At 45.0% G+C, this 12,387-nt stretch overlaps 1 protein-coding gene across 6 annotated transcripts; it reads left to right on the top strand.

Moving 5' to 3' along the window:
• The first annotated feature begins 183 nt into the window (after positions 1-183).
• On the top strand, positions 184-11,750 carry tmcc1b (transmembrane and coiled-coil domain family 1b). 6 transcript variants are annotated; one of them, XM_086039525.1, is made up of 8 exons: positions 184-350; positions 2,068-2,244; positions 4,220-4,263; positions 4,979-5,741; positions 7,288-7,707; positions 9,081-9,565; positions 10,069-10,204; positions 10,787-11,750. In XM_086039525.1, exons 4-8 carry the CDS (start codon positions 5,139-5,141, stop codon positions 11,105-11,107), a joined length of 1,965 nt encoding a protein of 654 aa, XP_085895651.1. In that variant the 5' UTR covers positions 184-350; positions 2,068-2,244; positions 4,220-4,263; positions 4,979-5,138; the 3' UTR covers positions 11,108-11,750. The 6 variants fall into 6 exon arrangements, with proteins under 6 accessions (XP_085895651.1, XP_085895656.1, XP_085895654.1 ...); XM_086039530.1 differs by having other exon boundaries at positions 5,476-5,741; XM_086039527.1 differs by lacking the exon at positions 184-350 and adding an exon at positions 370-596.
• Positions 11,751-12,387: the final 637 nt, after the last annotated feature.

Below are 12,387 nucleotides of genomic sequence, written 5' to 3' on the forward strand. Positions count from 1 at the left end.
GCCAAACAAAATTAAAAACATGTCGGTAATCATGAATCCATATTGATTTTCATCGATAATCGAGTTTAAGACACTTTTGAACCTCCCGGGAAAAACACCTGCAAATAATTTATATTCAGTATTAAGTAAACTAATGGGCCTCCAATTATCAACGATGAGCAGATCAGACTGACGAGTAGTCTTGCGTGGTTCAACAATCAATGATGAGCAGATCAGACTGACGAGTAGTCTTGCCGAATTCAAGTGTTGTTGTGTGTTTTGACGCCGAGCACGCCATATGACGTCATTGTGGGTGTGTTCCTCCATCGGGAGAGATGAACGGTCACCAACACAATCCTCTCAGCGCCCATGTAAGTTCACGCCGTCAAAACAGCCGACTTTGTGAATTAGTCTCTGTGTTAAATCCGCTTCTGTGTACCGGCGTCCGACCTGTGCGAGGGTCGAAGCGGCTCGGGCTTGTTTGGGCAGTTGTCGATTCATCTGTTCGCCCGGAGCTAGTTAGCCGCGGAGCTAGCCAGCTAAGTGACAGGCTGATTGGCCAGCCAGCAAGGCGCTCAGTGGGCGCCTGTTTTATAAGGCTGGATGGTCAGGGTGGGGTGAGGTTTTTTTTTTAGTTTTGGGTCCAAATGGAAACGGAATCGTCTTTAAAGTGTGCTTAATAGGTGAATGTCGTACGTAAATTGACAATAGCGAGTGTCCGATGTATTAACTGTAAAGGCCAATGTCTGCTACATATCCGGAATATGACTGAGCCTCACACTTGAAACACGCCGGTAAGTTTTACATTGAAGTACGTCAACTAGTACTGTAGTTACTTTCGCACATTATGCTACTCCGTTTACAGAACATGCATGGACTATAAAAACGCTTCCAAAACAGTTATTTCCAGATCTGAACACTCATTACTACTACTGTATGTAGTTAGATGTGTGCACTGACATTGTATCACAATAATGGCAGTTACTATCCTAGTGTGAAATTTCTCCAGATGAGTAAACGTATAAAATGCACGTTTTAGTGAGATCAAACTATGCCATAAACCGCATTTGCTGCACTCGTGATGTGTCTTCCCGTAAAGTCATGGAACGCTCCAACGTCGCCGGCGGTGTGCGCCGTGCGGTAAAATCAACGCCCTGCGGCGCAGCAAGTTAGCTTGCCTGTCCTGCTAAAGTGTCGAAAGACAAGACGAACCGGCCAAAAACAGGCACGGCAATGTACACAACGTTTAACTACCACGACTGTTGCCTACAAAGTCAGTTGTGTTGGCTAACTACGTCGGCGTTTTCTCTTAAATTGGTGATGTTTTTCATGTAAAAGGGAGGCCTACGAGCTTTAGCTAGCAAGCGGCTTGTTTCATCCTCTTCTTAACTCTAAACCGTTGAGCTCAGGCTATTTGCAGTCAAACAGTAGTTTGTTTGTATTGGACATATTTGTCATGTAGGCAGCATGTGTGCTTCTCTTTACATCATTTGCCCATTTTCGACACTGGATGCTCCCGTAACTTATTAATGAGCTCGTATTTACCCCTGATGTCTTCTTATAAGAACGCATTTACAAAAATGGAATTACATTAAACATTTAACTGTATTGACATCTTGGTATATATGGACTGCTGTAATTTAATATTAGGCAAGCCTGCAGTGCTCCCAAAAGGGGGCATCCATTAATTCATTAACATGTGTGTAATTACTAGTGAAGGGCTTTGGGTGTCAGTGCCGTGAGGTGTAACCATCCTTCTAGCTTGCCAAAACATAGAGCAGGTCAGCCACAATGTATTTTTGTGTACTTGCTCACGTTTAGTGGATTGCTGTCCTTTGTATGTCCTTGTCATCATTCACCTGCTGAGTACACAGCAAACGTTTGCTTTACCGTTCTTTTCTGGTTTAAATAAACAACCTTTGTACAAAAGTTTAACTTTGACAAGAGCCTCTCGGTTTGACATTAGCTTCCGATGGTTCCTGGAAATGGCTTTGAGCAGAAAAGAGACTCTTAATCACAAATGTTAATGAATATTTTTTGACATGAGGGAATAGTGTATTGATTTTTTTTCTTTTTCAAATCTTGCAGCATGTGATTTTTCTAAACGCTAATGAAGACAGCTGACTAAAAACCAAGAACCACTGTGTCTGATTTTCATTTGGAGGACCTACCCAGTGGATGTGGTGCTGGACTTTATCTTGGAATTTTAATCTTTGTTCCCCGTCTGTTGGTCCACATATTATTTGCTGATGACAACATCTGAAGGTATGTTAATGTTGTTTCACTGTACTCAAATACTAATTGCTGATCGACTCCCCCCCCCCTCCTTTTTGTACTTTAAAATGTTCATAATTCATCCAAACATTTTTCTCCAGCACACAACTGATTTGAGTATTTCAGTCTGACGGATTGTGTACAAATTTCTGTAACAATTATGCAAGAAGACAAATTGCCTCCTGCCTGCTTAATGGGTATGCATCATAAGTAAAAGCTTAGATGCGCCACAACACGCACAACACTCAGAGGGTGTGACCTTGGAGCGCTGCAATGTGCAAAAAGAGATAGGCGAGTGTTAGCTGACCCATTTCAGCAAGATCACTTTGCCCTAAGCTTAGAGACGGACGCTGCTGTAATTTCATTGCCCTTGGGGGATATTTGCTCCAAGCCTGTGAGGAATGTTTGCTTCCAATGCAACGTTTGAGGTGTGCACAAACACACCATAGCAGGCACAGTGATTGGATGACTGCTACAAACTTCAGTTATTAGAAATATTGATCTTCTTCCGTTAGTTGAAGACTCTAAAAATCAACATAAAATGCCACCACCACGCTTAACGATAGGTATGGTGTTCTTCTGGTGATATGCAGTGTTGTGATTGCGCCAAACGTACCTTTTAAAAATATATTAATGAATAAATAAATAATAATAATAATAACTGGGGCGAGTGAAAGTTGTTCGAAGTTTGTAGACGGAAACGCAAATGGCAGCTTGTTTAAAACAATAGGCGGACCGGCCTATAGGCGATTACTATTTGTTCTGGCCGGACAAAAAGGTGGATAAACGCATGGCGGAAGGGTACCCCGGACGCAGGCGGAAGGCGATAAACGGACTGGGAAATTTGAGCAAAATGTTCACCTCTGAGACTGCCATACCAACAGTGAAACGTGGTGGTGCTTTGGGGCTCTTTTTCTTCTGCTGAAATTGGAGGTGGAGGGAATTATGAACAACCGCTCACGCCAAGTCATCCGTGGTGGCAATTTTTTGGGGGGTAGGTGTTCCAAAAAGCTACAAAACACCTTCAGAATTAATGGAATTAGTTTTAGCACTTGATAATGCTACTGACCCCATGGAATCGTTTTGCCTCAAAGGTGGAGAACAGTACATGTAATGTGGCCTCGCTACTGCACACAAACAGGGCCGTATTTGTGGGAGGAATAGTCATGCTCTGAAATAGTGCGATTTTCTAAATGCTGCTCAAAATAGGAACGTATAAATGTGAACACCTGCTGTTTAATCTTTCCAAGTGAATGTGCCTCTGCTGGATGCGGAGCGAAAGAGGGTCAAGTCCTACATTTGAACACATGAGCAACACGCTGTCCGTGAGCTGCGTGTTATTATTGTATGAAAAAGAAGCTCACGTTATATTAGTAGACCCGCAGCAAACATACGGATAAAAGGACATTTACATGTTGCATATGAAGGCTTGCGTTCACATTTGCTGGCTTTGCCTTACAGCAGTGGTATTTGACAGGCGAGCAAGCCCCCGCCCACTTGGATGTCACTAGTTGCACACTGACACTTCCTTCAAGCGTTTTTTTTTTTTTTTCCCCCCCAGCTTGCGTACTTGCCCTTATTTGTTGTCATGGCATATTAGAGGTCTGACTGGTACAGCAAGCTAAATAAATGCTGTGAATCTAAAGTTTCATTTTCTAATGGATGCTTTTCATAGGCAGCTATTCTGAACAATGTGAGGATCAGACTGCACTTCCTCAAATAAGGCCCTCTTCTATAATAGACTCTGATTACATACTTAATTGCTGGGTGTGTTTTCCCACACCTTAAATAGAAGCCTCCTTTTCAGTGACTGATGCCACTAAGTGTCGGGTAGACTTCTTTACTACAACACACACAGCATGTGTCACGGAGATGGCATTTGTTTCAATGATGAGTTGCTCACTCTTGTTGTATCTCTCTTAGCTTGTGTGTGTGTGTGATTTTTTTTCTTCTGTTCTTTCTTTAGCCAATCCTGCTTTGTGAGTCAGAAGAGGAGAGGTTGGGCTGATGGTAAGCGATCACATGTCCTCCTTATCACTTCTACTCTTTCATTGCAGGAATCCCAATAATTCTGTATGTAGTCTTTCAACTGTAACAGAAAAAGTTGGATTGGTACTTTTTATTACAATTTATTGCAGGTTTTGATCTAGAAATGAAAATAAAATGGGGTGAAGGGGGGAGAGGCCACCAGCAATTCATGAATCCCGAATCAGCTGACCATTTTCAATTTAAATTTTTTAATTTTTTAATCTTTTCACAATTTGTATCTTCCCTTTGTTTTTTTTTTACCATCCAACACAGCCATTTGAATGATTTCTGAAATGGAACCTTTTCCTCTATGCCAGAAATGTATAAACAGAGTCGGACTGAAAATTGTCATCATCTGCCAAACTTCAACATTTCAGAAACTGTTCTCAAAATATATATATTTTTTCATTTTGAGTACATTTTTTTGTTGTTGGTTTCAGCGGGTTGGTGCTGCCAGTCATGCCGCATATATTTTATGACTAATGAAATCCTCAAAACAAAAGTCACTTTGTCTCCCATCCAGGATTTGCAATAATTTGATTTTCCAGGGGAGAAAAATGGATGTCTCTGCACCAACTTAGTTTATTTTGCTCACTGCTTTGTATTCTGCTTCTTGTTCTGTGAATCACTCACTTCTGCATGGTATAATTCATTTTGTGTCTATCATTTTTTTTGTTGTTGTTTTTTTTTGTGGTAGACAAGCATGAAATTCAGCCACGCCACAGATGCATGCCTACTCAGAAAGTTCAACTGAGGGCCATCCAACCAGCCGCACAAAGGGGAGGGGTGGGGGGTGTCGACGCCGTGTAGCTAGTGCTGTGCACCCCCCACCCCCTGAGTAGAACTGGAGGCCTCTGATGGATCAGGGTGGTAGTGAGCAGTGTCCAGAGGAAGCGGACTCAGGATGCCGGGCGGAGCTGGAGGGCGGTAGGAGGGCGTCAGAGCCCGAGCATGGTTTGTCCAAAATCACCCATAACGCCCTGGAGAACATGGGAGCGTTGGGTCACGGCCTGAAGCAGCTCTTCCAGCCGCAGCGCAGGCGCTCCTCCGTGTCCCCACATGACACCGCCGCTTCCTGCGCTAGCGCCGCTGTCTCCGAGCCCGCCGACATAGTCTCAGAAGGCGGGGACGCCCGGGCCCCCTCGGCGCTCTCCTTGGATTCTGACGGCCCCGCCGCTTCCGCCCCTCCCGCAGCACTGAGCCGCGTGCTGCAGCAGATCCGTGGTGCTCCGCCAATGATGAAGCGAGGCACCAGCCTGCAGAGCCGCCGCAGCAAGGCGGGGGTGGCCGGGGACGCCCCCCAGAAAGGCAGCCCCCAGATTCACCGGCGCAGCACCCACGAGGCCCTGCTGCAGGCTGGGCGCCCTCGTTCCTCCTCTACCACGGACACGCCCAGCAGCCCCGCCCTGGCAGACATGCTGCTCACATCCGGCTACCATTCTACTGAGGAACCCGACAAGGTCAGTGGCCAGAATATCAATAAAAGCAACAAGCTGTGGATTTTTGTTCAATTTGGTGTGGTAAGTGGAAGCAAAATCTCTGTTTCAAAGCTTTGAAATCCATTTTCCACTCAGACTAAAGTTACAAGATAGTTAGACACCACTCCATGTAGAAATAAGTTGGTACAAAGGAATAGACAAGAGTGCGTAAAAGACAGAATTTGGGATCATTTCTCACATGAAAAGGAAAATAGTAAACCAAAGTGCAATCTGTCTACTGCAAAGCAAAACTAACAAACATTCCTCATCAGCACTTCTATGATTGCCAACGTAAGCTATCAACAATGTTAGCTACCGGTGATCAAATATAGCTTAGCACCGCGAGTTCAAACCTATTATAATACCTTCCACAAGTACTAATGCCTTGCTTGAACAAACGCTAACAAAATAAACACGTATTAAGCACATTCATAAACAAGCTGCTACAACTGAGGCCAAGGCGTTTAACATCCAACACTTTAATTTGCTGACTCCCACGTCACTCACCAGGACAAACCTCACCCAATGTTCAACATGACGATGGCTACCCCAACCAAGCAATAATAACTACTCCTCACGTGAGCATTTTATTTTCTTTAATAAGAAAAAATATATCTTTTTTAATAGATTAAGAATTCATTATTTTTTAATAGAGAATAAGAATTAATAAGAATTAATAGATCAAGATTAATTGATGGGCTAGTCCGTAGACTAATCTGTTCTAAAAATATTTGGTAGCTACAGACCTATAATGCATTGTATTTATATTCCAATTACAGCGTACAAAAGGAACAGTTTATTGCACAGGTGTCAAACTCCAGGCCTGGGGTTTAGATCATCATTTTTTTAAATGGCCAGATTTGCTAAATCAAATCGTGTACATCTACTTTATGTTACTTGATTCAAATCTATATGTTTCTCATGATCTTTATTTTAGTTCTCAGCAAATTGATTATCCAAGACTCACACTATTGTACTGATGCAAAACACCGTCTACTTGTTTTTCATTTCACCTCTTTTTAGCCATCTCTGGGGGGGCTGCCATTTTGTCAATTCCGTCGACTGAAAATGACATCACAACTGTTCACAACGACCAATCACGGCTCAAATTCAGAAAACAGGTCAGCCGTGATTGGTCGTTGTGAACAGTTGTGATGTCATTTTCAGTCGACAGAATACAAAATGCCCGCCCCCAGACATGGCTAAAAAGAGGTGAATTTTGCTGCTTAAATCATGTTCCACAACTATAAAATATATATCAAATATGAAGGCCTGCTGGGAACATATTCCTGAAAAAAACATATTTGGGTTGACTTCCGTCTTAAAGGTGGACTGGTCAATTGAAATTCAAGCAGGACCATCTAATTGCGACTTCCGCCTTAAAGGTGGACTGGTCAATTGAAATTCAAGCAGGACCATCTAATTGCAGCTGTAATAATGTAGTAGCATTATCAGGAACTTGACACATAAAAAAAAAAAAATGCGTACTGTCAATCTGGAGCATTTTTTTTCTGTCCCCTGGCTACAGCCGGATCGCTACGATGGATCGGCTCCCGCTGCGTCACCGAATGCCGTCTCCTGCGGCGCCGACGGCTACGACGCGGTGGACAGCACGCCGGACCCTCAGCGCACAAAGCAGGCCATCGCCCAACTGCAGCAGAAGATCCTCAAACTCACCGAACAAATCAAAATCGAGCAGACGGCGCGCGACGACAACGTGGCCGAGTACCTGAAGCTGGCCAACAATGCGGACAAGCTGCAGAGCGTGCGGATCAAGCAAGTGTTTGAGAAGAAGAACCAGAAGTCCTCTCAGACTATCCAACATCTGCAGAAGAAACTGGAGAACTACCACCGCAAGCTTCGCGAGGTGGAGCACAACGGCATCCCACGTCAGCCCAAAGACGTCCTACGAGACATGCACCAGGGCCTGAAAGATGTCGGTGCCAAGGTGTGTGCGTTACCTCTCATTCTTTCAAAGTCAAACATTCAATGTCCCTGATTCAAATGTCATTCACTGCGCCAGTGATTCCTCTCAAGCAGACCGTCTAGTTAACATTTGATAAACCTTGTTCCAGACCTTACCCTTAAAAAAAAAAAAGTGACATTAACACTCTGTTTCACGTGGGCGATGAAAACAGGCAGACAGTCATTTGGTGACAACACACCAATATAGTTCTTGAATCGTTTTCTATTTTTTAGGGAGCGCTTCCAACAAGAGTTCCCATCTTTGTATTTACACCTCTGGATAAAACACTCGACCTTTTTTTGGTATTTTGGTCGTTTTTCATTTTCTAATGAAATATAAATCAATCAATGCTCTAAATGACAATATTTGTCTTTGGAATGGGGGAGTTTTGTTGTCAGTAGTTTATCAAATCATTTTGCCGTGGTCTCCCCAGAGCTGTACAGTCGCCACTCGCCATACCACGCTTTGCTTTGTGTGGCTTCGGCGTACGGCAGATTTTTGGTAGTGTACTGATCACGTTTTTTTTTTATTGCAGATGTTTCACTTGATCAAAGGGTGTTGTGGTGTTTTTTTCGTTTTCGACAGGGACTTTTTACTGCAGCGCAATAAGTGCTCAGCCAGGAAAAAAAGAGCAAGTAAAAGACATAGAATGTCGGAAATGTGGGATCATTTCACAACCGCTCGTCTATGCTAAAGTAAACATCGTTAGCTACGGTAATTTAATATAGCCTGCCACCGCTAGTTAGAACAAATTGCAATCCCTACACAGGCGGTCAACAATCGACACAGCCGCCGATGCACATTCAATGCCGTTTGCCAAACCGACGCCGGGTAGCCAGTTAACACCAGCCAATTCTACACTCCTCCTCATCCTCTGACTCGGACGTCCCTCCACAGCCTTTTTAAAGTCACACACATTCAGTCACAGATACACTACTAAAAAGTACCTGCATCTCACATGCATATTCTATTGGTATTATACATAAAGCTTTAAAAGATATGCACCAATAAGTAATAAAATAAATATATGGTCGCTACCTCATGGATTTCATCAGTCACGTGGGCGGTCTGGAATGCAACCACCGTGCTTGAGGGATTACTGTATTTATGTTCCTATTTGTTTTTCCAGTACGTACCGTATTTGCTGGGTTTGTTTAAGACATAAATGCCTCCTTCAAATAGACGCCCCACTTTGGCCACCGGGTAAAAAACTGGTAGTAACTCTAATTACCTCAGTTCATAGATGCCGTTGTTAACCGATGAGCCTCACTGAGCTCTGTTGCTAACCAGAACAGAAAATGGGCAAAATTCTGAAAAATAAGTGAAGTGTTAGGACTAACTGTGACCCATCACAGGTGACGGGCGGTCTCTCCAGCATTTCCCAAGCCACTCACTCCGCGGCGGGAGCTGTCGTGTCCAAGCCCAGAGAATTTGCTTTTCTCATTCGCAACAAGTTCGGGAGCGCCGACAACATCGCCGCCCTCAAAGATTCTCTGGACGAAACGCCGGGCGACGAGGGAGTCGGGCCCGGGGGCATGCGGACCCTCGGCGCGGGCCACCTGCAGTCCAGTCCGAAGTACGGCAGCGAGGACGACTGTTCCAGTGCCACATCGGGCTCCGCGGGGGCCAACAGCACTACCGGAGGCCCCGGGGGGCCCCCCAGCTCCAGGGGGAACACACTTGATCCTTCTCAGGCATCCGGCTTCGACGCTCTACTCCACGAGATCCAAGAGCTGCGGGACAACCAAGGTCGACTTGAAGAGTCCTTTGACAATTTAAAGTCGCATTATCAACGCGACTACACTATGATCGTGGAGGCCCTACAGGAGGAGCGATTCAGGTAAGACGTACGATGCAGTTGTGATGTCGTTTTCAGTCGACAGAAGACAAAATGGCCGCCCCCAGAGATGGCTAAAAACAAGTGCACTTTGCTGCTTAACTTATATTCCACAAACGCAAAATCAATCAGAATGCCATGTTTCAACTCGTGGGCCTGGTGGGAACATATTGTTGAAAAAAAAAAATGTTTGGGTTGACTTGCGCTTTAAGTCTATAAATGCACAAACTGCTTTTAAATAAAGCTGTTTCAGCATTTGTTGGATATCCGGATAAAGTTTTAGTACTAGTAGGACAAAAGTTAGTTTTGCCTCACTAGTAACATGGAGTTGTGCAGAACTGTCATACAGCAGTGGAAAATATTTAACTAAAGACTACTGGTGTGCTGAATTGTGTTTGTATCGAGGACAAAGAGTGTACTAGTACATGGAACGGCGTTCCATCGCAGCGTGCTTACAAACTACACGTCGCGTCTTATGTTTTGGGCTTCACTGCGCTGCCGTCCAGGTGCGAACGCTTGGAGGAGCAGCTCAACGATCTCACCGAGCTGCACCAGAATGAAATCCTCAACTTGAAACAGGAACTGGCCAGCATGGAGGAGAAGATCGCCTACCAGTCAAACGAACGAGCCAGAGACATCCAGGTAAGCGATACTTGGCCGCACCCTTGTTAAACACACAGTGCGTCACCCGCGGTGTGTGTCGTACTCTTATTGTGTTAGCCAGCTAACACAAAAGAGGGAGTGCCGACGCCAAGGCTCATAGCTCATCGACCAGAAAAGTGTGATGCGTCAATGATGTCGCACTAACCGGAAAATCACGCCGCTTCTTAATATGCACTATCAGTGTTTCCCAACCTATATTTTACATCAGGATAAAAATTGTGCATGGAAGCATCAAAATAACTCAAATACAAACTAACAATCTGGCTAGCCTTTAAACAAAGGTCTGCCTATCTCTGGGTTGGGAGACGGCCACTCTACCACTGAGCCATGCTGCCCCGTTCATATTAAGCCGTGGTTGCGCAAGACTAAAAACAAACATAATAAATCTGCTATTGTAATAGCGTAACATGCTTGTTGTTGTTAAAATACACCAAAGTGGATCTTGAAAACTGAATCGCGCATCCAATCCCAATGGCAACATTGAGGGGCGGGACCGCGTGACTGCTGCGGTCGAAGCCTGTTGACCCGTTTGCCTGGCGCGTGTGCGCGTCTGACCCACAGGAGGCGCTGGAGGCCTGCCAGACGCGCATCTCCAAGATGGAGCTGCAGCTGCAGCAGCAGCAGCAGCAGGTGGTTCAGCTGGAGGGTCTGGAGAACGCCACAGCGCGGACGCTCCTGGGCAAGCTCATCAACGTGCTGCTGGCCGTCATGGCCGTGCTGCTGGTGTTCGTGTCCACGGTGGCCAACTGCGTGGTGCCGCTGATGAAGACGCGCAGCCGCACGCTCACCACGCTGCTCCTCGTCGTCCTGGTGGCCTTCCTGTGGAGGCACTGGTACGCTTTCTCCGAGTATCTGCATCGCTTCATGCTGCACAGCAGATGACGCGACGGCGCACGGGACGCCAAGCTTTTCCAACCGCGACACGACTTCCCGTGCGGCGGCCCTCGTTGCGCTCGGCGCTTCGTCACCCGAGAGAGAGACGAGACGCCCGCTCTTGCTCGCCGTCTTTGGTGCAATTGTGGCTTTGAGAGAACCGCACACTTTATTTCTCTCTCCCGAGTCAGTTTGTTTACATGCGGACCACTTTACATTGTTGCCCCACACAAGACTCTTGAACTTTGTACTGCTTTTAACGTGACTCCTTGATGTCATTGAAGGCATATTTATTTGTTTTTAACCGTCCTCTGCGGATGCCGCATTTTTAATTTGTAACCCCAAATCCGCCTGCTGTTTCCTTTTGACTTGGTTCAAATGAGCTTTTGTGACCAACTCCTCCTCTCTCAAGAACTGAGCGTTTGCACAGCAGCACCACACACTGGCTCAAAACGATCATCACGGCTTCGTATAAAGTCAAGTGGACGTTTCACTGCTGAAAATGATTTATGAACTCAACTAACATACTTGAAGAGCACTTGAAGTGCTCAAAAGACTCAGTGCTTCCGTACTGTTTCTATTAGTGACAATGAAATAGTCCAGACCTGTTTTTGTTTTTTAAAGACCAATAAATTCCCTCTTTTAAAAGGTGTGATTCAAGTCGCGTCAGTCACATTCATTTTACAGGGGAATGGATGCCCAAGTACACAAAACGAGTTTTTCCTGCTGTAATTGTAGACTAGGAGCAACCCAACAAGCCCAAATTCATAACCTGCCCAAATTGACTCCAACTTATTAGTTGAGTGGGTCAAAGAATGGAGGTATCAGAGATGTTCATGGAAAATGTCTTGGTTTTGAAAATGAGTCAACTTTGATTTTACTGGAGAATCTACTGAGCATCCTAATCAATTGACTTGCTTATACCTGGAACAAATTTAATCACATTTCCTATGTTGGTTATCTAAAAGGGACACTGTAGAATCTAGTGCCATCTTGTGGTGAACTAATAGAATGCATTGACCTAAGTTGAAAGTGCATGCATTTTCAAGCACATGCTCTACGGTGCCACAGAGATACTACACGCCGCAAGCTTACCACCGATTACTTGAGCAGAGGTACAAGCATAATGTCATCACAAATGACTTCTAGAATTCCCTCAAGTCATGAAGTAAGTAGGTCATGATGCTTAGGAACTACGTTCACCAAGTGTCTCCTTTGAGTATCCGTAGCACAAAGATGGCAGCGAAACATGGCAGCCTCTTTGAGAGTCACGCCCTATGTAATATAAT

This window comes from Filicampus tigris, chromosome 9 (assembly GCF_054856515.1).
Source record: "Filicampus tigris isolate MCC_2025a chromosome 9, RoL_Ftig_1.0, whole genome shotgun sequence".
In the NCBI taxonomy this organism is placed as follows: domain Eukaryota; kingdom Metazoa; phylum Chordata; class Actinopteri; order Syngnathiformes; family Syngnathidae; genus Filicampus; species Filicampus tigris.